This window comes from Seriola lalandi, unplaced genomic scaffold (assembly GCF_002814215.2).
Source record: "Seriola lalandi dorsalis isolate HSWRI2012SDOR001 ecotype SW California unplaced genomic scaffold, Sedor1 jcf7180002054394, whole genome shotgun sequence".
Classification (NCBI taxonomy): Eukaryota; Metazoa; Chordata; class Actinopteri; order Carangiformes; family Carangidae; genus Seriola; species Seriola lalandi.
The window spans coordinates 137,509-160,256 of record NW_019524947.1 but is presented as its reverse complement, the minus strand read 5'-3'; the positions used below and the strand labels follow the sequence as shown (position 1 = coordinate 160,256).

General features: G+C 39.3%; 1 protein-coding gene across 7 annotated transcripts; it reads right to left on the bottom strand.

Annotated features, from left to right (window-relative positions):
- prom1b (prominin 1 b) lies at nt 1–22,610 on the bottom strand. 7 transcript variants are annotated; one of them, XM_023409509.2, is made up of 29 exons: nt 21,944–22,610; nt 13,843–13,904; nt 13,261–13,287; nt 12,933–13,138; nt 10,718–10,838; nt 10,546–10,609; nt 10,310–10,399; nt 9,847–9,870; nt 9,271–9,488; nt 9,090–9,164; nt 8,354–8,417; nt 7,884–8,043; nt 7,330–7,482; nt 6,525–6,648; nt 6,250–6,353; nt 6,022–6,106; nt 5,556–5,702; nt 5,037–5,108; nt 4,645–4,737; nt 4,245–4,262; nt 4,005–4,058; nt 3,746–3,826; nt 3,488–3,556; nt 2,984–3,073; nt 1,883–1,998; nt 1,301–1,366; nt 1,011–1,109; nt 250–284; nt 35–139 (listed from the first exon to the last, which is right to left on the bottom strand). In XM_023409509.2, the coding sequence occupies exons 1-27, from the start codon at nt 22,212–22,214 to the stop codon at nt 1,040–1,042; spliced, it is 2,724 nt and encodes a 907-aa protein (XP_023265277.1). In that variant the 5' UTR covers nt 22,215–22,610; the 3' UTR covers nt 35–139; nt 250–284; nt 1,011–1,039. The 7 variants fall into 7 exon arrangements, with proteins under 7 accessions (XP_087031041.1, XP_023265277.1, XP_087031039.1 ...); XM_087174913.1 differs by lacking the exon at nt 1,301–1,366 and having other exon boundaries at nt 21,944–22,609; XM_023409511.2 differs by lacking the exon at nt 4,245–4,262 and having other exon boundaries at nt 21,944–22,609.
- Nucleotides 22,611–22,748: the final 138 nt, after the last annotated feature.

Below are 22,748 nucleotides of genomic sequence, written 5' to 3'. Positions count from 1 at the left end.
AGAGGTCTTTGTCAAATGGCTTGAAGGGGTAACGGGGGGGAGGGACGCCCTCACACAGTTCCTGATTGTTGTCATTCTTCCATTTTGTCCTTGGAAGTGTTACAAGATCTGAGTAAGAAAGATGGAAAGTCCAGTGGTCCTGGAAAAGAGAGAGGCCATGTCAGAAATAACCTGCGCTCTGTCCTACAGTGGGTTTTCTTTTTTTACCTGAGTGACGATTAGAAAAAGAATAAACAGAAGAACATTTACCATAAGGAAAAGCTCAGTTCCAGTTCTCTTGTCCGCTGCAGAGAAAGAAAAAATAAAATCAGCTCTGGGTTTATCAACAGCTTTATTTTCCCCCAAGCTTAAGACCCAGAGGCTTTTCTAGAAAAGCCAGAGTGTTAGTTTGACTAAAAGGCAAATAAAAACTCAGTAGTATGACCCTTTTTGAGACTGCTTATATTCCTGCCTTTAACATTTATCAAGATTGTAGATGGATAGAGCAAACACAAATTCCAGATGAAATCTGCACAACATCTGCAACATGATTGTTATTGTTCAGGTGGATGATAGACTTTGGTCAAAATATGATACCATACCATTTTAAAACATCACTGACCATCGAAGTCAAATAGCTGCAAGGAATAATTGTGCCAATTTACTGTAAACTGTGAATTCACTGTAACTTAACTTCGGTGTGAAAAGCTATAGATATAAAAGAATTCTATATTTACTAATATTTCAGGGCGTCAGGGGTGTCAGATGGAAATGAGGCTTTGAGCCTAAATCATGAGTGATCTCTCCTTGATGAGTCCAGTTGTTTGAATGAGCAGTTAGAAGAAACAATGGTGATGGATGAAAGTTGAAGAAGAGGAACGGATGAAACACAGCGGAAAGACGGTGAAATATCACTCACAGTCTCCTGGGTAAAGTCACACTAGTGATGATTGAATGGCTGGTGGTTGTTAGATGGTTACTTCAGTTAGAAGTGGGTTAGTGGATGGTTATATGTAACCAATAATCAATACCTCTTCAACGGGGAGAATGCTCCTGTGGGTCACCAGTCGGAGTAGCTTGGAGGAGCAGAGGCCCGAGGGAACCGAGTCAGAGTGTCGTAATAGGGGGAGCTACATCACCCGCACACACACGCACCCATCCAAACACATGCACACGTACACATGGGGAATTCTTTATAAGTTTAACGTTTGTGGAAAAATCTCATGTAGCACATTTAGTTCTGTCTTCTACAGACGAATATCCCTCCACCAATTAATACCTCAGCATGCAAGCAAACAGATCTGGTAAGTACAACTCGTACCTGACCACAGAGAGGTTTCCATGGATATCGCACACTTGTTCACCATGATTACCTGTATTACCCAAACTGTAACACAAGAGCGAGGGAGGACAGGTGAGAAAGAGAATGGTAAGATTTTGGTGAAAGCAACGAGGATGGCGGGATCCTCGGTGTCACTTTCGACGGAAATGAAGTCGATAGTGAGGAAGTGACGTGAGGGAAGACGATGAAACAAGGATCCATGCAAAGAGACACAAGATTATGCTTGTGATTTCTGATGAAAAGAGTGAGGAGAAAGAAGAGATCCAAAGATGAAGTATCCCATACCAAGAAAAAAAGAGTGGGCATTTGAGAGAGGACGAAAAGACGCACATCAAAGTGCAACAAGCCACGGGTAAGAGGAGCTGGAGAGAGCGGAAATAACATGAGGGAAAAATAGGAGAATCGAAGCAAATAGTGACAGAAGGAAAGAGAGAAGAGAAAGATTCATTAATTTTGTTTTGATCTACAACAGGGGGGATTTTGAGAGCTAAGAGTAAAACTAAAGAATTATCATTCTTTGGCTACATGTCCTAAATGTGCATGTGTGTTGTCTGAACTCACTCTTCAAAGACGTCCTCTGTGTCCATCCTTCTGTAATACTTGGCCAGTTTGATGGAGAAGATGATACTGGGGATCAGAAAGACGCAGCAGCCTCCCAGACCGAACCAGAATGTGTTCTGAAAAACACATTTACCCGTGATTTTTCCTTAAAAGTTGACCTTGGAAATTGACGTACATCTTTAAAACAGATATCTAGTGCTAGATTGATTATTAAATCAAGCCAAAATGGTAAATATCTAAAGATTTGCTCTCAAATGTTTGTTACCTTTAGTATGTCTTATTATTTGCTAAGTTTACATAGACAAAACTAGGTCCCAAACCGAAAGATATCTAGTTTAAGATCATATATGACAAATAAATCAGATTTGACCGGTGGAAGCAGCAAATCGACTACCAAAATAGTTTCCAATTACTTTTTCAGTTGACTGACTAATGGATTAATTGACAAATACTTTCAGCTGTAGACTAAACGATGTATCAGAAAGAATACTAATACAGTGAAACAGTTATAGTTGCAGCCATTCAGAATTGTCCTGCTACATTTCACACAAGACATGTACACAAATAGTATAAAATGTGCATATACAGGGCAGTATATATAAATAAAAACACATGCACAACTGCAAGAGCTGCTGGAGCCCTGATATATAAATTCTTGTTTATATTGCTCACAGTCTGTGGCTTGTTTGAGCTCTCATTAAACACTCACAAACTCACATGCATGGCTAATAAGTAAATATTAAACTTTACAATTCCTCAGGGCTGCGGGTAAAAACAGTGAAGAACCTATGTGCATGCAAGTCTCAAAACAGACTCTGTCCCATCACAGTGTGTACGAGTAAGTGTGTCGGAGACTTGAGGACTTACTGTTCTCATATGTGAGGTTGCAAAACCCAGAGCTCCCTCAGAACGTCAAAGAGCCGTTTATATTTTCAGTTGAAATCCTGACACATGTAGGGAACATGAACTGTACATACGACTGGGCAATGGTGCACCTCAGCAGCCTTCCAGCCACACACACACACACGCACGCACACACACACGCACACACACACACACACACACACACACACACACACACACAAAGCTAACCACTCTTACCACTGAATCAACTATGAAGCTGCACGCTACGATCTCCATGCTGTCCACAATGTTACTGATGGGTTTACACTGCGCCACCTCTGCTGTCAACTGCAGGGAAAAACACATACAGTATATAACATAAAAAACCCAGAATATAGATTACAGTGTCAATATGAATGACATCAAATGTGAAACCAGAACTCGTTGAGCGTGGACATTTGTAAACATCTCAGTTCCTCCTGGCTCATCTCCTGATCTCCCCTCAACCTTCTCATTACACACTTCAAATTAAATCAAAGTGGCTTCTTGCACTGTTACAAAGTTTGGTTATAATCAGGAAATAGCTACGGCTCCTGTGATTTACTGCAATTTGTTTAACTCCTCAGAGTTGTGTTTTTCATTCAACGTGATTAACTACACAGTGAATCCGCCACTGGATGAACGCTTTTCCTTTCAGTTTGTGCACACTTCCCTGCGCTAACACTGTCCCAGCTGCAAAGAGAAAATTGGGAGAATACTCACAGAGCTTTTAACCCAGTCTGTGTACTGTTTGAAGTATCCAACCAAGCTCTGTATGTAGCCCTTTGTTTCCTATAAACCAACAGAGTTAGTTAGAAAGTTAGGAAATCTTTACACTGAACAAACATGTCATTAATTTATACCTGATTCAAAGAAGGATTACAAACACTGGTTACCCGTATAATACTCCATATTATCAGATCATATGAGCACACTTATATAAGGCTGACAAAGCATTTTATCAGCCATAAAGTCTTGTACCTGCTTCACCACATGGGAGGCATTATGAGTGATGAGGTACTCTGCTGCATCGATGGCACTCAGGATATTAGTGACCTTGACCTGAGAGAGAGAAACATTCATTTGAACTGGATGTGTATGTGTATTAGTTAAGAACTAACTAGTTAATAACTAATTAGTTAAGGTCCATTTTCTGTAGCACAAGCTTTGTGTTTATCTTAAATGTTTAGCATGCTGTTTAGTATGCTACAACACTGTTGCTGTCAGTGTGTTTTCTCACCGGCAGTTCGCTGGACGTCCTCTGCAGCTGTTTGATACTCTGGCTCAGGGTACTCTGTGTGACAAGACAACGACACAGATGGTTAAACAAACAAATCAAATGCACGTTCAAATGTCTGAGTGCTCATTTACAAATACTCTGTCATGTCACACCACTGCTGTCACAACATGAACCACGTTGCTACGGCAAACACACACAGAAAACACACTGTCATTGTGCCGTGCATCAACAGCGGCTTACCCGCGCTCTGACATATTTCTGTCACCATTTTATGAAAGAAAAGGAGGAAGAGAAAAAAAAGAAAGAACATTGAGGGGACAAGCAAAAACAGACACTTTTATAACCGTTATGTCTTTTACCTCTAACAGTGACTGTTTGGACTATTTTGATAGTTTGTTGATTTTTGAATGTAATTTGTGTGATATGTATTTTACAGTTATTTTTCACGCAGGGATTTCTGGAAACAGTACACTGAGGCATAAAATAGTTTGTGCTATTATAGGAGTTTCGTAAAGACAAACTCTATGTTAATTTACTAACTGGAGATGATAGTGTGTATATTTGCTTGTGCATAGTGTAGGTATTTAATTGAGTGTGGTATTGGTATTGTTTGTGTTTGTGTTGTGGGAGAGGTGATTACCATCGCTTGTTCCAAGGGCACCACCTGATCTCTGTGAATCTGTCTGATACTGCTGGCGTGTCCTTTAAGTGCGTTCTCCAGAGCACCACGCGGCTGTAAACGAACAAACACAAACATAAAGAGTTGAAGACACATGATTTTATTGCTGTTGCACATTGAGCTCCTACAAAACTTACAGTACAATCTTCAGGTTCTTCAGGTAATGAATATTAAAAGAGTGGTTTATTATTCTTTCTTTTCTTACAAATACATACGCACACTAATCCCTCTGTACATGTGCCATTTAAAGACACATGATCTAACTGTGTCTGGTTGTCAGAGATTTCCTCCAAGTTCAAAAACATAACTGTTATCATCTCCTGGACAATAACAGCTGCAATGATGAAACTTACCAGTTGGTCAGCCTGAGCCTCCAGGTCAGTAGAGAAAGACAGGAGATCCACAAGGGTGACTCCCTTATTTACCTAAAACAAGATGAAGCAGGGTTAATATCCTTACTTTGTACATCTTTCAGTTTTTAGTTATGTACATTTTTGTTTTGTTGGAAGGTTTTTTAAAAGTTTAATGATAAAAGGGAAGATGATGTAGATTTATTCTAATGACCTTGACACTGAGGACTGACAGATACACACACAAACAATCTTGTTTAGTCTTCACACAAAAACACATACTTGTTTTTGTCACTGATGAGGACACTGTATGGATTCAGATTCATTTTCTGGACGTTTTTCCTGGCATTACCTTAAGTGTAATTCTAACCTTAACCTAATCCTCAAACCAAGTGCTAGCCTTTACGTAAATGGTAAACATTGTGGGGGCCATCTTTTGTTGTCTCCACATGGGAGGTGAGTCCCCTCAATGTGTGACTTCAGCCCCCTTGATTGTGATACAAGTACACACACACAGATTACCTCAGCCAGGTATGTCTCATAGTCAATCTGTCCAACTCCAGAGTTGGCGAAGTTGATGAGGCTGTCTCTGCCGTCCTGCTCCAACAGTGAAATGTCTTGCAGATCGACCTGTACACTTTCAAACACCTTGGCCAGATCTTTGTTGTACTGTGGCGAAACACAAAAGCAAAACACACAAGTTACCAAGTTGTCACTTATCTAGCTCCAACAAGACGGATTTTTATCGGATTTTTATCTACACAGTAAATTGACACTTATCACAGTTCTTTTTTAAATTTTTTTTATTTAAGTATTTTTTGGGGAATTTTTGTGTCTTTATTTGACAAGAGCAGAGAGATGACAGGAAACAAAGGCAGAGAGATGGGGAATGACACACAACAAAAGTCCCCAAACCGGGACTAATAACAGGGACATTGACGTCCAGAGTCGGTGCCCTTAACCACTCTGCCACCGGCCGCCGACTTACCACAGTTCTGTTGAGGAAGGAGTTGATGTTGAACATGGTTTCCAGCTGCAGAGCGTGATACAGACCGTTGTTCTCATAGCAATCCCTGCAGGACAAATACAGCATAATAACACTCTGAATATCCTTATATTCAATAAGCAAATTTCAACCAATCAGGTCCTTCGCTGTTAAATAAAACATAATTGACCCTTATGTACGGTATGTGTGCATTAGCTGGTGGCATGTTACCTGTACATGCTTCCCAAAGTCAAGTCAATGTTCGGGTTCTGAAACAGCATCCCAGGAAGGAAGTTCTTCTTGGCGGGATGAACCAGGAATGGTGTATCTATGATCTACACACACACACACACACACGCATATTCATCAGCACAGAGCAGCAGTCTTGTCTGTTATGTAATACTATCCCGCTCAGATAAAACTCTCTCCAAGGTAAACACAGAGAGAGGCAGAGAGGAGAGTGAAAATAAGACGATTTAGGAAGGAGTAGAGATTGTATTCAGTACCTTGAACAGCTGTCGGTTAGCCAGTGGTTCACACATCAGCTTCTCCACGTTGCCACCAACAACAAACAAGGTGGTTACAATGCCCATCAGCACCCAGGCAAAGATAAAAGAGAAGCCCACTCCGCTGAAAGAGCAGGAGACAGAGAGTATATCAGTAACATCAGTGATCTTATTAACTTGTTTCCTACAAACTGCATTATTCAGCAGGGACAGGGCTACAAAAATTGTAAATTGTGGGACATGAGAGTGAGTATAACTTAACTTTAGCCTCATTTCATTTATTTAGACCGTCCTATCAATCGACTATAATGAGTCTGTAACAAGATGACTGCATCTCAGGTGATATTCATTGATGTATGAAATCAAATCTATGGATATTATTCTAGTACATGGTGACATTGTCTGAGGAGAGATGAAACAAATGTTAAACATCTGCTTTTTGAAAATTAAAATAAGCTTCCGAAAGTTCAAATAAAGTTTTACCAAAAAATTCAAATGTTACAGTTTCTGTAAGTTACTCATTTGATTGTTGACACTGTCTTTTTCTCCAAAAGACATTTAACCATCTCTTACCCTTAGGATTTGACAAACTCCTTGTCAATCCTTGTCACTAACTGTCTTATATTTCCCTCATTATCTATTTCAATGGGTGTATGTGCTAAACTAATAAACCTTTCTCACAGCAGATATTTTGTCTTGTGATGGCAGGATAAAAATTGGTATACCTAACGAAAATGTCTGCCATGAGAAAGAGCTTCCCTCTCCATTTTAGTTTGAGTGTTGCACTGTTGCCTTGGTTACATACGCCATTAGCAGGTTGCCGCCGGTGTTTGAAAGGCATCCTCGCGTTGTAGGTGTAGCTTGCTTGTCGTAGCCACAAGTACCACATAGCAGTCCGAGGATGTTGAAGGCCAGGACCAAGACGACCATGCAAAGCACAGCCACACAGCCGATCCACCTGCGGCAGAAACACACATACCATCAGTGTTGTTAGCAAACAGATGCTTCTTTACACACCCTCCAGTTACATTAGGATTCATTACGAGTCAAGTTTCTGGCCACCTGATGAACATAAGTCAAATATTCATTGTCTTTTAGCCGTTTTTGGTCAAGGGGAGCTGCAAATACAGGTGATAATTCTCTGTATGTTCATCACTAGAAACACCTTTGACACAGTCACGTTGTTTTTGCAATTTGATACATTCTTATTATAAAAAAAATGATCCAGAATAGTTGCTTTAAGCCCTAAAAGTTAATCTTGTGGGAGCAAAATTATTGCCCCCATAATGTGACAGATTTTTGTTCCCAACATCCCAACATCTGATCAAGATGTTTACACAGAAAAACACATGCACAAACCTGTAGAAATCCATTTGGTCAACCTGTGGGTAAAAGGACTCAATGTTCTTCTGTCCTTGATTGAGGAAAATGGTGAAATTGGCCAGAGAGGATTCCACTGGGAACATCTTGGAGAAGCTGCTGATTTCTGTGCCAATCTTATCCAGCATACCTTTTACTCCTACACACATACAAACAAAAAGACAAATAAAAATTCAGAAAGGGACACAAATTCATACATTTTTTTCCCAATATCAGCTAGAAGGCCGGAGAAACTTGAGAAAGGGGAAAAGTGAAAGGGGACAAAACAGGACTTACGAGGAAGAGCTGTGGTTTCATCACCCACAGGTATGCAGGTGAAGGTGAAAGAAAAAGAATATAAAAGTGAAAATACTACATTTAGATCGAATCTCAGGAAGAGAGGGAATACAGCCTAATGTGTTTTAGGTAAAATAAATACACATATATAATGTATATATACACTTATTTACCTGACACAATGTTTTTAGTTTGTTCTTTGACCAGTTTTGGTGTGTCATTAAAGGACGAGTAACCCTGGAGGTGGAAAGAAAGAGAGAAAAGTTGATTAAAGATATAAGGGGTATGTTTAGGATGAAGTTGGTGGGTGAAACTGAGGCCCCTTTTTACACCATGGAGGGTGTCATTCATTTTTGAATAATTTTTTTTGCGTGGGAAAACTTTTATTGATAAACACTCAGCTTATGACGTGTTTTTGGTGTAACCAATATGAGGATGATCACTGCCGATTGATTGGCAAATGCTTCATGTGTTTTTTAATATTTTTGCATGTTTCATGTTCTCTAGTCTTTGTGCTCAAGTTTTTTTATGTTTTATGTTTCACCTGGCAACAAGTCAAATCTCCTCTTGAGGACAATAAAGTTCAAGTTGAAGCTGACTTGCAAGTTACTGCTTCTACTTGTAGCGTTTGCTGGGCTTTCCTGAGATAACAGGAAGAGGTGAAATCAGGTGATCTTTCAACTTGATGGGGGATTTTTTCTTAAAATTGTACTCATGCTGAACGGATTGCATTTACAGCTGTATGACAACAGATCGCAATGCTAGCTGATCTGATTACATTCAGATTCCACATGTATATTTACAGCTACCAATAACACATGTTTTTATTTATCCAGATACAGATTGCATTCCAATGCAAAGTGCCAATTGGGGGACGAGGAGCATGGTAAACAGGAGACAGAGACTAACCTTTTGTACAATGTTGCTGAGATCTGTTTTCAGGACTGTATTGACATTGGCCAAGGCTGGACTGACATCTGGGAGCTTAAAGGCAGAGAGTGAGAAGGTGGGAAGATAAGTAAATATGGAGATAATGCTGTAAACTAAAATGCTTATTTGCATTCATTTTTAGGTTTTGATTCCTTGGTACCCTTGAGAAGTCTGCGTTGATTCCCAGCTGGGACAGCGTGGATCGGATGGTGTTGCAGGTGTGAGACACGGCTCCGTTTGTGCAGGCAGGATCGGAGAGGGTGTTGGACAGAGAGGCCCGCTCCCCTGACAGACTGGCCTGAAGTTTCCCTGTCCCCTCCTGTAGTACCTCCAAGGAGGAGTTGACGTTCTCCAGGGCCTCTTTGGTCTCCCGCATGGCTAGAGAAACAACAGAGGAAGGATGGGGACAAAAATTTTGCAATTTTGTAACTTTAAAAAGTATAAGAAAAATTGCAATTTTTATACTTTTGCAAAAATAATACGCAAACGCGTGTTGTTTTGTATTGTCAAAGGATTGAGCCTCACATATGTGCATACACCACAGAACTATCAATATTATTACACTAACACAGATTACACTGACCACAGATCAATAACCCACAGAGGAAAACCACAGCAAAAGACAATTTACAACAGGAAACAGTGGTTCAGGATCAGCATCTGTTTCTAACACTTGGAATCCATTAACACAAAGCCACGAGCATTGCACCAATGAATCCACATCAGCTCTGATTACCTTTGATGGCATTCTCAACTTTTGCTTTAGATAAAAGGAAATGTGAGGGGATAGAAGGGGGAAAAGAAAGTTTAAAAAATGGTGAGAATATGTCCTTAAAAGACACATCAGGAAGCTGCATGTAAAAGCAATACCTAATAAGTGAAGCAACAATTCACAAAATCCATGATTAAATTAGGAATGTTACAACTGTATCACCATTAGAGTGTGCTTGAGAATTTCAGCTAATTATAACATTTAAATTATTCTGTATTATTGTGTCTTTGAAATAGAAGAAGAAGAGCTTTTATAAGTTCCAAAAATGGTTCATCTAAAGGGACTTATCCCTGACTTTTGAAATCACAATCAGGAGACAGTGTTTCAGCTTATGACCCTCCATACTGCATTGTGATACGACTGTATGTTTAAACTGTGTGAGCTCAACAGGAGGTCGTGTTGAAAGCTAATACAGAGAGCGTGTTACCTCCTGCCATGCGCAGGGCAGTGTCCAGTGATGGAACCACTTCTTTCTCCAGCTGACTGTGGATCCTCCCACCCAGCAGCGGTCCAATGTCTATCAAGAGACACAGAATGATCAGAAGGGTTTTATGACAACACTACACAACTTGTACACTGCTTTGTAAACATAAGGAGCCACAGGCAAATGAAGTGGGAGACATTAAAAAAATACTGTATGTAAACAGTCTGGGTTCAACTTACTGTCGAGGTCAGACAGGACTTTGTTCTTTGCTGTGGTGTACTGGGCTGTCAGATATTCAATTTGCTGCAACAGAAAACACAAATAAACAGAAATATAAAACAGTACTAAAATGTGTATGTGTTTTTGTTTTGTTGTGTGTGTTTGTGTGTGTATGTGTGTATCCGTGCTTACCGCAGGTGTGTTGTTAGCAAATGTCTTCAGGTCTCTCATGTTGGTATTGATGAACCGGCGAGTGCTCTTGATCTGGGTGCTGATATTATGGTTCGCAGCATAGGCAATAAGTACTCCCAAACTGAAACAAGCACACACACGCACATGCACAAACAAATATACAAACACAGGCAGCATCAGTAAAGTGTTATATTGACCATTATTCACCAGCAGAGGGCAGCGTGGCTCCATACAGATAGATTTCTGCTGCAGGGGTCTCTAAAGTCACTCACTGATGATTCAAAAAATTGTGATATTCACATTCAGGAGTTTTTGTTCGATGCACACCTGTCTTTGTTACCAGATGATGAAGTTGAAAGGATTTCTGAAAGCATGACTTACACTCAACGAATGTACACCTTATTAGGGCAACCTTAGTGATATTAAGCCTGTTTTAAAAAATCTACTTCTGATGTCCTTGTAAGCTTTAAATTTTAAATCAACTGCCTCCTCCTACTACCTGTGATTAGCAAAGATTTAACAAGGAAAATGAATGACAGATCATTTTTTCTGGATTCACCTCAACATTGTACATTAAATTCTGTGTTATATTGTCAGATGAATCTATTATATCAAATTCAGTATAGTAGAGTAAGATAATGCTGTGACAATTCAATGTCGTTCACTGAAAAAGGATGATCACAGAAGATTTGATTCATTATTCATTATTCTAATGAGATTTTGGCTTAATATTATTCTTCCTCTTTGAAAAATGATGGCAAGAATCCTACTGTTGTGTTTTAAGGTTTTACCTGCCAAATTCCTGAGCTCTTTTACACTGCAAGCCCTTAAGCAAAGAGACTTGACTTATTGCCTAGACTTGCCTAGAGATTTTCAACAACACAGGCTGAGCTAGAAAAGACAAAAACCACCAGAGGGAGAAACAGAGAAATGCATGAAAATGATGACAAGTGAGTCTCATCACTTTGTGGCCTCATCTTCAAATGGCCACAAAGTGCCTCAGATGCCCATATGTGCATTTGTGTGTTTGTGTGTGGGTGAGTATTTGTGATGTGAAAGCAGTCATTCAGACAGAGAGGCCTCTCACAGTCAGCCAAGTGATATCAGTAACACTTAACTGTCCTGCACAGTTCGGATCGTATTGCTCTGACCCTGCACCTGCCTCTTCCACAGAGCAGGAGCAATGAATGCATGTCCCAGTCTGTATGTGATTGTGTTTGTGTGTGTGTGTGTGTGTGTGTGTGTGTGTGTGTGTGTGTGTGTGTGTGTGTGTGTGTGTGTGTTTGTGTGTACATATGTTGTGAACAGCCCACATATTAACAAACATACATATGCATAAACAGTGCTTCAAAAAGATGAAAAAGATGTACATCCCTTGAATTTATAATCAATTAGGAAAAAAAATCCTTTTGTAACACTGACACGTCATCTAAATATGAAATCTGTTTTCTATTCTATACAGTGATAATAAAATTCTGATTATTTCTAATAAAGTTAACAATGCAAATAAATGAAAATGTATGCAGTACATCACGTATGTACATCCGTTGCGTAACCAGGGCTTAATTGTGTCAGTGTATTTGGTCTGCTCTGATTTAATATTCACATTATAACCATTTTAATTGCAGTGATGTCTAGTTAACAACCTTTCATCACTTATTTTAACAACTTGCAAACACTAGCATCCTTTTAACTTTTCTTTTTTCTTTTTTGGTAGTTGAAGTAACATATTGATTCACATGATTAAAGGTACTTTTACTGTTGTAATATATGTTTTATCTTTAAGTACTCTGGGTGGAATAGGGGTTATTTCAAAGAAGCTATTTATGTCCTGTCTTCTAATAAAAACACATAGCAATTGACAATTATAGTGACACTATGTAGTCAGTTAAATATCTCTATGTATTCACAATGGATTTTAGTGAGAAGATGGGTTAAAGTTCAGAACACATACTGTAAGTATAGTGTACAGTCTCAGGTTTACATACATACTGGTGTGGTATCATGCTTCTCTTTCTGCTGTATATCTGAAAATACAATATATGTATGCCAATAGATATATGTTTTTCCTTTTAGGTTTTGCAGCTGAATGAGGCGACTACAAGTACAGTAGACGCAACTGGAGTCTCACACTTTCTAACAGCTCATAAAACTGCAGTAATCCCAGATGCAAACAGTGAGAGTAGAATCATGAAGATGATAGGAGAAGACTCACATGATGAAGATGGAGGTGGCGATGAGCGAGGCAGTGTAGAAACCTCTCTGACAGTCAGCGTTCTTCCTCTGCCTCTGGTGCATCTCCCCTCCACAGTTCTCACAGCATCGACACACACAGAAACATGTGCCTATGATGGGGGTGAGGACCACGAACACAATACCGATGGTCCCACATATGAGGAATCCAGCCTCGTAGTAGATCCACTGGAGGGGGGCAGAATTCATCCAATCATTATTATAATCATTAATTATTATTCATCATTTTTGCAAGTGGGTGGAAATTGTAGTGTGAATGAAAATTTAGAACAGTGCGATGAGGAGTTTACCTGTAGCAACAGGACGATGTTTTCTGGCTGTAACACCATGGCACGTGCGCATCCATGTCCAAAAACACAAACGCATGTGTATACACACACACACACACACACACACACACACACACACACACACACACACAAACAAATAAACAATCACACACAAAGCCGCAGCAAGAGGAAAACAAAGACAAACAAAACAAGGTCAGTGTGACAGCCAAGAGATTAGTAATTCCAATTTCTAAAGAGGGACGTGAAGGCAACATCAAGACATGAAAAAGGGTAAAATTTGTAAATTAAATTCAAACAAGGATCTCAAAAAAAAATCTTCCTCGCATTATGACATGATATGATCACATTGTGAGTCTCACTGTGATGAGTCTTAAGTATAGTATTTAAGCCTTTATTACTGTGAAGGTTTGTGATCATTTCCTTTAAATGGCACACAATACAAGGATTCAAAATATCTAAAATGAAATTTCTAGAACACTTAAAAGGTGCATTTCTATTTTTCAAAGGTGTTAAATGACAGGCTTCATGTAAAATATCAATGTTAATTCACCAGTGTTAGATGGGTATAGTACCCAAACGTACCTTTCTCCATTCTTCTATTTTGATTCCCCCCATGTTTTGCTGAATGACTTTAACAATCAGATCTGAAAAAAATAATAAATATATATATAGATTAGTACTTAAATACAGAAAGTTCTGTTTGCACATACTGTGCTGCAAAATAATAATTTATTGTGCAATAGTGTTACAGGTAGTACAGCTGGCTGTAGGTGACTAATGAACCAGATTTATAGACAATCAAATCAACTTCCGGTATAACAGCTGACAAGCTACACTGGAATGAAAAAATCCATTTATCTATTCACGATGAGACAACACAGATTATGCAGAGTCATTTTTAATTTCCGAGGATATTATTGCGGCTATAATTTCTCATATATCTAACAGCTGTGTGTTTTGCGGAAGTTGTCTGGGCTGTGTAGTTTGCCAACGAGCGCTGCAGTTCAGTCCAGCTGTCTGTGTGTTTATATAGGTCAGCCAGCACTAAGCCTACCTGGAGGGTGACTCACCCAGACTGTTACTCAGCAGGTGAACACAGGTTCTTTCTCACACACACTAAAAAGAACACCTGCACGCATGCACACAAATATAAAAGCATCTGCCTTTGGGCTGCACAATTAATCAAAATATAATTGAAATCGCAATATGGCCAAGTGCAATATCCAAATCGCAGGAGCTGCAATTTTTTTGATAAAGGTAAAATGTGTCACAATATTGTTGTGCATTGTTGGCGCAAATCCTGTTCTCCATACGTAAAGGATCATGACAGTTTGGTACAAAAGCCAATAAGAATCACATCAACGTTTTTCGTTTTCAGTGAAAATAAAATGCTAAAACAACCTTTCCAAATGAAATCGCAATCACATGTCGCAATATCTGCCAAAATAATCACAGTATGATTTTTTTTGCATATTGTGCAGCCCTAATCTGTATATATGTAACATTTGACACGTACAGTAACAAATATAACTATTACATACAAATGGATGTGTGTAAATCTACAGTGGAAAGTACCAACAAAGTGTGTGCAGACATTTATGCGATACACAGCATATGAACATCGAGCACTAGTTGCTTGAAGCTACACAGACAGTGAAGAAAATGAGTCTGAAAAGTGTCAGATCTCTCACATGGGACCAAAAGGAACAAGAAGTTGCTGAAATGGACAGAGGTGATAGAAAACAAAAGGTCTACACTTCTTTTTTACTTTAAGAATGTAATGTTGTCACATAGCAAGTCTTCTCAGACTGGTAGAGTAGGTGCCACTGCACACGACTAACAGATGGAGGCCAGTTTAGCATGCAAAAGCTGACACAGCTGTCCCACACACACACACACACACACACACACACACACACACACACACACACACACACACACACACACACACACACACACACAAACACAGACATACACACAGAAACAATCATACACACAGACATTCAGTGTCTGGTTCTACCTTCTGCTTGCACACCTGCTGACCTCAGGTGAGGTGAGAAAGCACATGAAGACAAAATGTACTGCGACTAAATCTTTTCTCACCGTTAAATGAGGTGAGTTAAAGCAATACTAATGTCTATACTGTGTATACTAAACTTTTATTCATCCTCTCTCTCTCATCCCACATTTCCTACAGGGCTGCAACTCACTATTATTTTCATTACCGATGAATCTATAATTTATTCTCTTGATTAATCAGTTAACCATTTTGTCTATAAAATGCCAGACAATAATGAAATTTTCTCAGGTAGCATCTTTCCTTGATTTCTCAGGTATTCACATTACAATGATATGTGATAAATCTTCACATTTGAGAAGCTGTAATCAGAGATTTTTAATCATTTGAAACAAATCCTGAGACAAACTGATGATCAAAATAGTTGCTGATTAATTTTCAAGTTTTTTTTTCACTTAAATGATTAATTAACACATTTCAGCTTTAATTTCCTCTCTATACTGACTTCTATCAAAGCAAAGGCAAATATCCTCCCAAAATGTGTTTAGTAAACACAGTCCACCATATTATATTGTGAGTGTTTAATTCGATTCTTATGTTTTCTTTTGTTGAATGATTGGCAGCAAACCAAACTGTCTCTAAATTGTGGGAGGTTTTGGTAAAGATGTGGGAGCCTTTCTGGTGAGTAAAAGGAAAAGGAAGTGTGATTTTGCGTATCTTTTGTGACTATATGGATAATCCTCTTAACACTATCTTCTTCTGATGGTGGGAAGTGGCTGCCTTACTTTTCTTCCATCATTGCACCTGTACGTTACTGTGAATAAATCTGGTTCGACTGGAGAAGATTCAGACTGTCACGTCGGGTGAAGACATCTCTGTTAACTCTGCAGATGCAGCATATGAACACATATCTGATACCACCTGTTGTTGCTCAGGTACTTAGTTAGCATTAGCCACTGAGGGCAGTTAAGCTTAGACAGCTTAGTTCAGTGACCCAGTATAAGAGGTAGCTACAGCAAACGAAAGGAAGAGGGGTGGAGGGGTGGGGGGGAAACAACCATCAGAATTAGACCTGAAAGGATGAACAGACCACTGCCCAACATGAACCCGTGTGCACAGTGCAACAGTCAAAGAGAGCAACCGATGGATTTACTGAAATATACAGGTTTTCTCTTAATAAAATGTGATATTTTCATGTTTTTTGTGTTTTTTCTAAAGAGTTATTTGTGATAAAAGCAACTTTTCATGTACCACGGATTGTTACTGGACATTTTGTGTGCATCTTGTCTCTTTGAAGGGCTTAAATAAAACAGTTGGACCTAGTCAAACAAACTGGAGCAAAAATTAGGTTTACAACTAAAAAAAAACACTGTCGAAGGACCATACATGCTAATCACATCAGGCAAACCATCAAACACTGCTGCTGTTGTGATAAATAAGTCAGAACCTTCAACCCTCTTACCGTTAAGTGTAAATATAGGCTAGCACAATCCTCTACGCTGACCTGCTCGGAGAGATTACTGGAAGGTGTGGACTGGAGGCCTTTACGCAACCTGACAACCATCCCTGCTGCTTTTTACATGAAAGGCCTCAAAAGTAAAGTAACACTCTCAGTCACCTACACACACCACAGAGGGCTGAAACAAACATTTGCATGATTGCATCAAGCCCCTGACATGGTTAATTATGGATTTTGGAAGTGTATTAGCAAACTGAAAGAACACCTGTAGCTTGAAATTGAATATCAAAATGCTTACTTTAAATAAGATTGATTTTTTTATAGAGCCACAATGCTGCACTTGAAATTATTGAAGCATCATATGAGTGGACATTGTCTTGACTGAAATGGTTTTGAAACAGGTTTAATATTGGGGTGCCAAAGTGAGATTGTGACTCAGTAACTCAAAAGAGCCAGGGTCACTCCTTTTTGGCACAATATTTATTCCAAGCCACATTGTTAATAGGAGGTGAAGTTGAGGGCTGCAGTTCAAAAGGTGTTAGTATTACGACAAAAGTCATGTCAGGTTTGCCAAAGCACAGTTATGTAGTGCTTATGTTACTTTAAGTACTAACTGTACAGTATGTTTGACTGAGTATTACATAAGACTAAAAGAACTGTATGTATTTCCATGGCAGCAGAAGCTAAAGAAAGTTACACTGACCATTTTGAGCTGGAGTAAAACAACTAAGAGGATTACATGGAATGAGTTTTTCCCCTTTTGCAGTAGACTCTTCATACAGAGAGAAGTCAAACATACACATTATTATTTCCCAGAGCCCAAGTTGACATATTTAAACTGCTTATTAATTTTAAACAGTTCAAAACCAAAAGATACCCAGTTTACTATCATAGAAGACTGAGGCAACCAACAAATAATCTCATGAAAGAAGCTGGAAACAGTACATTTTTTTTTTAATTTTTGATGAAATGTTATCAAAATTGTCGCCCAGTTCTGTTGATCAATTAATATTTAATCATCTAATAATTTCAGTTGTACAAGAGACACCTAAGGTTGTCTAGTCTGCCATCGAACAACACCAAAAGTGCCTTGCTTTAAATTTTTTAAAACAGGAGTGCATGGCTGTAATGTAAGATGGAGATATGTAAGTTTTATAGTGGAGTTTTTGGGGGAACTTCCACCTTGTCTTTCACATTTAAAAAAAAAAATCCTTATTAGACAACTAATTTGTGTTTTTTCTTCAGCGTGATCTGATTTAAGACACTTGCTTCCTGATAAACAGCCTGTCTACTTCCAATCACAGTAATTAAGGCAAACAGACAAACACCAGGACTATGACCCACTTTCAATATGTGTGTGTGTTTGTGTGCTAGTCCATGTGTTTGCACACGTGTGTGTGTGTGTGTGTGTGTGTGTGTGTGTGTGTGTGTGTGTGTGTGTGTGTGTGTGAGTGTGACAATGCCATCTGTAGCTGTGGTAGCAGCACAGTGGTAGCATTGGCCCTGTGGATGCTAATCCTCTAATCTACCCTGTGTGTATCAGAGGGATAAGAAGACCCAGACTCCACACACAGTGAAAGAGCCCAAAATGCTTCTTCACTCTAAAGTTAACCTTCACACAGATTTGTAACGAGGAATGACTCAGTAGCTACTGGTCAAGAACCAGTGATGTCCCCTCTCAAGTCTTTCACTATGTGTTACCACTCAGATGCAAACAGCTCTACTGGAGACCTGAAATATTTATAACATTAACAAAATAACATGGATTTGTGGCAGCATTTTGTGCAACATTACTAAATGATTAATTCTTGTGATGGAACCTCAAAGAATCCAAGTGATCTGACAGGATCAAACCATCGACTGCCTTTCCTCACTCTCCCTAGCATAAATTTGCATTTCTCCATCTTAACCTCAACTCAACCGTTGCCCTAACCTCAACCTGTCACCACTTCATCAACAATGACCTAACTTAAGCTCTAACCACAACCATGGACAACTGTGTTACTGGGCCAGACCAGTATCAAAGTGACATACCACTATGTACCACTAAGGAAACATGAAATGAGATGAGCATGTATAGTGCACAACCTTCTATCCTTTTCTGTTCTTCCGGAGGAGCAAGAGACACAAACCTTTCAGTAAACCCGCAGTAGAATCTGTATTTGCATTGCTCTCACTTCATGCTCATTCAGAAGTGCTTTGTGTAGCCTTTTCCTACAGTTGAAAGTAACTTTCCAGAGAGCAGCTAACTGGGATGATGAAGTAATATTTATCCCAGGCAAATAACTTGCTTGTTGCTGGGTGGTAACAGGTGATAAAAGTAAGTCACACTTTACAAGAGAAAAAAAAATCATAAGCACACAGGTAAATTTTAATAGTGATACAGAAACTTGTATGATAGAAATGATCAGTCTACATATTTCAAGAAATGAAACAAATGTTATAAAACTATTATAAGTTTTAGTGTAGCAACCTGACCACATGTTATAAACTTAATACAAGCATTACGTACTTCTCTAACTTTAATTTCAGGCTAAATGAGTGCAGTATTGTTTAGTGCTATATGTACAGCGGGATCCAAAAGTCTGAGACCACAGTGTAGTTACTTTCCCTCTGTTAGTTCTCATATCTACAATATGTCCAAAAGCTGTTTCCTTTGGTGGTTAAAGAGCCATCAAACTGCAAATAGATCAACAAAATTATGGGAAACAGAATCCAAGACATTACTAATGTCCATAACTCATATACAAAGTATGCTTATGCTTGGGCTACATCTTAATAAAGAACTGATTTTAATGAAACAATTAAATGGTATTAATAATCAATTTTCATTACGCTATACTAACCTAATCATATCCAGGAGTTACTATATAACAACCACTTTGATACTGTAGTTTGAAGATCAAACAGTGCTGTTATCTTATAGCAAGAAAAGTCAAATTTGTCAATTTGTCTATTAATAATCATTAGAGAGCCTGTGCCACATACAGAGTAAAGAGAAACATCACAAAATGTGACTGTGGGTAAATTATTTGTAAAACTTAAACAAGTTCTTGCCCAAAGCTATTATGATTAGCATAATGAGAAATGTTAAATTAAGATTTAAAACCCAACTTTACTAATACTTTATAGTTTAATTTTTTGTGTCAAAGATTGTATATATGAAGACATATATATGTGGATGCACACAGAATGATTGTTGAGGATGATTATATAGAAAACACTAATTGACATGATTGACACTAATTCATTTGGGTATTCAAACTGATGGCTTTTAATAGCTTTCCTTGCCTCTGTTGCTGCCACATAAAAATTGGCTTATTATTTATTTAAAGCTCAGAGTACCTGGCAGTTTAGCTAAATCGAACCTGCCAAACCTCATGCCTTATAAGCAGCTGCAGTTATGGTAACAGGCTTTCAGGCCTGTGTGTGGGTGTTTGATGTGTGTGAACAACATGCATGATTTTACATACATGTGACATACGATGTGGGAGACCATCCAGGTGGTCTCTACCTGTGCGTGTGTGTGACGGTGAATCATACTGGAAAGTCTCTTACAGTAGCAGCATATGGTCCAGTGGATTAAGGTATTATGCAGTGATGCAGGTGACTGAGAAAGCCTCTTCTAATCGCTGATCTGCTAATTGATTACCCAGCCAGCGTCCCTAACCCTGCACACCAAAATGGCAGCAACTTAAAACCTTCAATCCTATTGCACTGTGTCATCCTCCAACGTGACCACTCATAGTTGTACATACACACAAACCAACCGTTTTTAGTTGGGTCTAATTTTATATATCCATCACCGGGTTACTTTACGACAGCAGGGGTGGGGGGCAAGAGAGCAACATTCACTTTGTTTATATTGATCATGTGACAGACCTGATCAACTTTAAATCACCACAGTAATGTTATAGCATGAGCCCAGAGAGGATCACTTATGAGCTATGACAGCTATTGATCCCATTAATCTGCTCATAACAGTGGTTTATGGACTCAACAGGCACACGCCATCAGTGCATGCAGTCACTACGTGCACGTGCTCTTCTGACCCAGAAGGATTTTAATTGAGGGCCACTACAGGGGAAGTGTTTTTAGGACATCCTGCTTTAAATCATCCAAGCTATAGTACAGATTTGATGTGCAGATAATTCCTGCCACTGCAGTCTCTGACATTTTGAGTGTTTTTTGGATAGGTTATAACCTGTGAGCAGTTCATGTCCAAAGAGTGTTTCATTTGAAGGGTTTTTAGCGACCTGTATTCAGACAATATTAAGTATTTCACAAGATATAAACAAAAATTAGACAGAATGTCGGAAAATAAATTGTTTCATATTGCAGAAATGTACATTTTTGTCTTTTCTATCTCAATAATAATCTTGTTACCCTCTTAGTTTTATCTATCTAATATTAAAACAGACACTGATGTCATGCACCATGCTCAACTCAATCCACCGTTTTTTTTTTTTTTTACATCTTTTGCTTGCAGTGTAATCCACCTCAAACTGTGATACAGATCATACGTCCTTCCACCCATATTCTTTATATCTATGCTTGTAATTTATAACATTTGTAACATTATATACTATAACACTGGTGCATCTTTCTGTATTGCATAGTAACAGTCATACTGTAACATAGATGCACCTTTATGCAGTTTTCATTGCCGGTAATTCCCATTATTTGTACTTTGCAGTTCCCTTTATTCTATTTATACATATACACTATGTTTCCTCTCTTTTTATTATTTTGTATTATTAATGTGTCTTTTATCTTACCACACACATACTATATATTGAGTATGGGTGGTATACAACTTATCTCAGGATTAATTTAGATCTGTCTTATTTTATTTTATCTAACCAATATCTTTGTGATCCTATCTAAAATCTGTGGTGTCACAAATATAACACAGAATACAGTACAGCAGAAAAAATCATTTGCAATGACCTGAAATGCAGGTCATTCAATCTGTTGGGTCAGAACTGGGTGCAACTGTTAGAGCCAGAAGCACAGACACAAGTTAAACTGGTCTAATTCAATAGGAGTGATATAACAATTTGTATTCAGTAGATACAAGAGTGCTGATAATAATCCTGTATCCCTCATCATGTGAGAGAAATCCTGGGAAGAAGAAACAGAACACGAGTTGAGGGATGGAGAAAAAAAGAGCAGGGATTGGGGGGATGGGGGGGGGATAATCTCACCTTTGGGGAAGGAGTTCGGTTGAACAACGTAGAGAAAAGCATGGACCATGTGGAAGAGGATCCCTACGGCCCCTGGCTCGTAGTAAGCGTGGGTACCATAAACCGCCGCCGGTACAAACCCAAAATCCAAGGGCTCCACCGGTGGAGGGGACCGCTGTCTCCGGGATTCCGCCCGGACCTCTGCCTGTGCTCCATCCCTCTCATCCGCCTGCTGCTCGCCGCTCGTGGCCCCCCAGCAGAGCAGCAGGACGAGCCACCGTGTCCACAACATGGCTCACAAAAGTCCACTTTTGTACAAAAACAGAAGAAAACTAATAAAATAAAGGACAACTCCCAGCCCCGGTCGTACTACAGTCCAGCGGGGGGTGGAAAAGGGAGAAGGGCTGTTGACGTGAGAGGACACCTGTCCCTCTCGGCGGCTTATCCCCTCAGCTCAGAAACAACCGTCCGAAGCAAAACTTTTAAACTTGTCATCCAACGGTCGAGATTATAGCAGCCGTTAGCTCCTGGTTTTTCGGTAAGGACTCATCACAGACATCTTCCCGGAGCTCTTCGACGACTCAACGGACCAACGGCCGAGGATGTGCTCGTTATCTCGGTGTCCTCACTCTCACCGGCTGCCTGCTGCGAGCAGCCTAATCTCGCGTGCACGTAAAAAAAAAAAAAACCCAGGACGCTCGTGCTCGCTGAAAGCTCGCCGGGCGCATCTGTGGCGCGCGACACCGCGGGGTCCAATCACCTGTCCAAGTCTCTCTCTCTCTCTCTCTCTCTCTCTGTATAATATAGCGACAGGTTAGAGGTGGAG